Here is a 5,041-nt window from a genome sequence, read left to right on the forward strand (position 1 = left end):
TCACTTCACATCCTCCTTAGTTAATGTATTCTGACCTGCATATGCTCTCTGTGCAACTATCCTGCATCGAAATGACTATGCAGACCATAGTGGCAGACTTAAATGTAGGCATAAGAGGCAATTGCCCCAGGCATCACATCATCAACGGGATTCGTGAGCCGGCATTATAATTAAAAAAATACGAGCCTCCCACCCCCCAATCATTTCTTTCAATATGAATATAATCCAAGTGTATCTCATAATAATACAAAAAAAGTGTCATTAATCAGGAATTAATGTTAAGTGGCCTATTGACACTCTCAACCCTGCTATTTGAATAGCATGGAGCAAAAATCGGGTTGTCAAGTGGAGCCAATCAGGTTCCTTACTTCACATACATTGATGAGCTATCAAATATAGAGCACTAGAGCAGAATGAAGCCAAGTCATTCACGCGTCTGGACCGGAGTCTGGGCTACGGCTATCCACCGTCGAACGGCGATTTCTGAAGCAGCAGCAGCACAAGCTCCAATGTGCTCTGGGAGCAGCGACATACAACATAACTGTCATTACGGCACCTGCTTCAGTAGAGGGTCGTTTGACATCCTCCTTCTAGAGTAGAGAGAAAGAAACGAGGAAACGGATACAGGGTAGAGAGTGAGATACTCCGAGATAAGCGAGTGGATATAGTCAGCCTACACCACAGGAACCTAAAGACAATTAATCCAATGGACATGATGCTGATGTCGATAAGACTTGCGCTTGTGGGCTTCATCTGCCTGTCTTTAGTATCCGCTGGCTTCGCCTGTGGTCCAGGTAGGGGATATGGAAAAAGAAGACATCAGAAAAAACTGAAGCCTTTGGCTTACAAGCAGTTCATTCCCAACGTGGCAGAGAAGACCCTTGGGGCCAGTGGCAAATACGAAGGGAAGATCACAAGGAACTCTGAAAGATTTAAAGACCTGACACCAAACTACAATCCTGACATTATTTTCAAAGATGAGGAAAACACTAATGCTGATAGACTTATGACACAGGTGGGGATAGTAAGACGTATAGTGAGACATTGAGTAAGCGCATGGAGATGCATCTTGTGAGTCCTGGGTGATCATTTGGCACGAGAATAATGAATGACAGCTCAGTTTGAAGTGACAGTTGTTAAACATCGACGAATGACATTTATGGTTACTATGCAAACCTATGTAGGCTTTGATAGTTTGAAATGGCTTAAAATCGATCTATGCACCATATCGGACTATTTCTGTATATGGACAGTTCTACCCTTTATGTCTCCAGTTGGGTTTATCCGAGCATGAAAATGAAGACGTCGTTATGGATGCCCCGTGCACGACTGCTACAACTCATTAAAGGGGTTGGTTCTAGACGGTTAATGTTAGGCTATGATACACTTGAACTATAGACTACCCCCCCCTTCCTCCCTCCCATCCCTCCCTCAGTCGTTCAGTAAGTCTATGATCTATCAATAACAAGTTATCCTTTCAGCTGGACCCATAACAATAGCCTACATCTCTGCCTCTGTTTATATCTGTCTGTCTCTGTCTGTATATCGCTCTCATTCTTTCTTTCTTTCCCTCTCTCTCACTTACACACACGGACGCAGAAAGAGAGAGAGAGAGAGGATTCCTTCTGAATTTGACTCTGATATTTAAACTTAATTCTGATGTGTAGATGGGTCAACTGATTTTAGTTGATGTAATAGTAGATGTAATTTGTAATTATATCCTAAACAGTTGCGGTATGTATTGCCTGTGGATCTATGCTTAATTTGCATAGTTCGGAGGCAGGAGCCCAAGACCTACATAGACAACTTTTTTCTCTAATTATGACTTGGTAAAATTTGACTGAACAATAGCCTACTTTTTAGTACCACTCAGTTATCGATCGAAAGTGGCTTGGGATTTGTGTATGTTTTAATTTGACCGATGACAGCCGCAGGGTCTCTGGGGTGGTCAGTTGCATTTTGATGTTCGTTCAAGCGTGCAATGAAAGTTATGCAACCTCTACATATATATATGAGCCTCACACATATGATGAGAATCATAAAAAATAATGTTACATATTTTTCTGACATTAAAGGCCGTGCCTTTCAAATCGAAAAATGAATCAACAGATGATTTTATATACGACTCTGTCTTCACCCTGTCTTGTACATGAGTGTGTGTGTGCGTGTGAGACCCTCCTGTTTAACCCCTTGTGTTTCACGATATCTCAATTATCTTTCTCTCCTTTCAGAGATGTAAGGACAAACTGAACTCTTTGGCCATTTCAGTCATGAATCAGTGGCCGGGAGTGAAGCTGCGCGTGACAGAAGGCTGGGACGAGGATGGACACCATTTCGAGGAATCTTTACACTATGAAGGAAGGGCTGTGGATATCACCACCTCTGACAGAGATAAAAACAAGTATGGAATGTTATCCAGGCTCGCAGTGGAGGCGGGATTCGACTGGGTCAATTATGAATCCAAAGCCCATATTCATTGTTCTGTGAAAGCAGGTAAATAACAAATGAACAAATAATAATAATACTGTATGTACATTTGAAATGTTGTCCAAAAAATGTCAACATTATTTCCACAACCGTTCATGAACTGTTTATTACATACGTAGTACGTAGCTATGCCAAGAAAACAATTTATTCGTTAAGTTTTGTGTTCGATAGGCCTATGTATGTGCCTTGTTGTTACAAAGTTATAAGACAATGCCTGTGACTCATGTTGCAGTGTAGCCGATCAACTGCTATGCCCCATTTGTTAGAGCAGTAGGTCCCATATTTGTCCAGTTCATTCGGTTTACATTTATAAATGTAAATGGCAATAGTGACTTGGTCCAAATTCTGTATTATTTAATTATATTTATTCTCCGCTCTTCTCTAGAAAATTCAGTTGCTGCAAAATCGGGTGGCTGCTTCCCAGGATCCGCCTCAGTTCTTCTCGAGGATGGTCGGAGCAAGCTGGTAAAGGAACTGGAGGTGGGCGACAAAGTGTTAGCTGCAGACAAAGAAGGACATATTGTATCTAGCGATTTCCTTATGTTCATGGACCGAGATCCAGTAACAAGTCGAGAATTTTATGTTTTTGAAACGGAGAAGCCCAACAGAAAGTTAAGACTGACGCCGGCACACCTTGTCTTCGTCACCAATAACGTTACGGATGGCGATATGACTGCAGTGTTTGCCAGTAATGTAAAACCTGGGCAACAGGTGTTTGTCGTGGACGAGGCACTAGACCACCTAAAGGCAGTCACTGTGGAAAGGATTTACGTGGAAGAATACGAGGGATCTTATGCACCAGTGACTTCACAAGGAACCATCATAGTTGACCATGTTTTGGCGAGCTGTTACGCGGTAATCGAGGACCACAAATGGGCGCACTGGGCATTTGCACCAGTCCGGTTGGGTCACGCGTTGATGTCTTTGACAGGTCTAGTCAAAGAGCGCGAGGAAATCCCTCAGAGAGATGGAATAGACTGGTACTCAGACATTCTATACCACATAGGGACATTGCTGCTGGACAGAAACTCCTTTCATCCCCTTGGAATGTCACAAAGTTGAGACCATTTCAAAGACACAATGTTCTTAAATATGGAAATACTTTTGGGCACTGGAGCCATACATGTATATTCTTATTTATTCTCTTATGTATTCCTCCTATCATGAACCAGTTGAATTTATTCGTCTAGAATAGTGTGAAAAATCTGTGACAAATGTATTTCTAAACATGTTTTTTTTTTTAAATGATTGTTTAATGTGAACTGACTTATATTTTCATGGATGAACATGAAGCATTGCCTCAATAAATTATATTTGTGTACATGTAGCTTGTATGTTATCCTGAACAAATACATTCTCACATTTCGTTTTCCAAAATCCCCAATACATAGTTCAAAAACAGAAAAATTAGTTATCCTATGAAATAAGTGCCTTTATGTCTGTAAATGCATAAATGCGCAAGCCTACTGAAAACGATTAGTCGAATTCAAGGAGTGCAATAAAACTTTGTAAATCGTTGGTATAATAGTCTACAGTGGGCCAATTTTGCCAAATTCCTTTCAGATGAAGCATTGTTTAAAAATCTGTATTTCTATATGCATAGCTCAACTTGTGTCCCCTCAGAGTTATTTGGTACTATCAGAAATATTTCTGTGCCTGCGGATTCTAAATCAATCCATGGAGCAACTGGAGCCTCTGGTGGCCACGAACCACCCATCATCTGATCAAAGCTACCACTTTGACCCTGCAAAAAAACACCTGTTTGATATAAGAGTAGGCCTACTGATATTATAATATTCTCAGTTATTTAATTGGTTCTTCAAAATGGCTCTCAAATTCTTAATGAAAAGTTCATTAATAAATGAATGAGAAAATGCATCAGGGAGCCCATAGCCCAACCTAACAGGTTGACTCGATTTTCTTAAATTGGTCAGGTTACGAAGTCAAGAAAACCGCTGGCCTAGAGTGCTAGACTTGGCTACATCGCCTAACCAGTCATGGTAATATTAGGATGCTCACAATAATACTGCTCCCTTTTGACACACTTGGCAGTTGGTCAAACAGATGTCATGTTAAGAACTGAATCACACAACTTAATCAATAATTGCTCAGTCTGTTATCATCAACCACAACCTCCAACATGCTTTGCAAAAAACTAATGGCAGACATTTCCTTAAAGCTCCCATGTTGTATTTGTAAATCATCACTGTATATCTAAAATCACTGTGTGTGTTTATTTCAGGAATATAACTCGAAATATATATTTTTTATAATTTATTTCCCCTATTTGCCATTGAAATGCTCAGTCTGATCGTGTGCGCGTCAATACAAATGTGAATATATTTACATACACAGCCCTGATTGGCAGATAGGATGACTAGAGCCTACCCTGCTTACCCCTTCAAAGTAGAGGGATACATATGCAAATAAAAGATGAATGGTCATTGGTCAGAATAATTACATCAGCGTGTGATGTCGTGATCTGGGCCAAAAAAAAAATCCCACCTGAACAGGTTGAAATTCCAGCCATTTTTTTTTCAAACAGCACTTACAC

General features: G+C 40.5%; 1 protein-coding gene across 1 annotated transcript; it reads left to right on the forward strand.

The window, feature by feature from the left end:
• Positions 1 to 461: 461 nt before the first annotated feature.
• On the forward strand, positions 462 to 3,883 carry LOC110508279 (tiggy-winkle hedgehog protein-like). The gene is made up of 3 exons (XM_021588702.2): positions 462 to 1,015; positions 2,232 to 2,493; positions 2,873 to 3,883. The coding sequence occupies exons 1-3, from the start codon at positions 707 to 709 to the stop codon at positions 3,547 to 3,549; spliced, it is 1,248 nt and encodes a 415-aa protein (XP_021444377.2). The 5' UTR covers positions 462 to 706; the 3' UTR covers positions 3,550 to 3,883.
• The last annotated feature ends 1,158 nt before the right edge of the window (positions 3,884 to 5,041 follow it).

Source organism: Oncorhynchus mykiss, chromosome 28, assembly GCF_013265735.2.
Source record: "Oncorhynchus mykiss isolate Arlee chromosome 28, USDA_OmykA_1.1, whole genome shotgun sequence".
NCBI classification, from domain to species: Eukaryota; Metazoa; Chordata; class Actinopteri; order Salmoniformes; family Salmonidae; genus Oncorhynchus; species Oncorhynchus mykiss.

What these genes read in the sequence shown, in the direction of transcription:
- LOC110508279 (XM_021588702.2), top strand. Translation starts at nt 707, where the DNA reads ATGGACATGATGCTGATGTCGATAAGACTTGCGCTTGTGGGCTTCATC. An exon ending in CTGATAGACTTATGACACAG is followed by an intron (nt 1,016 to 2,231) that starts GTGGGGATAGTA and finishes CTCTCCTTTCAG; the next exon opens with AGATGTAAGGACAAACTGAA. An exon ending in TCATTGTTCTGTGAAAGCAG is followed by an intron (nt 2,494 to 2,872) that starts GTAAATAACAAA and finishes GCTCTTCTCTAG; the next exon opens with AAAATTCAGTTGCTGCAAAA.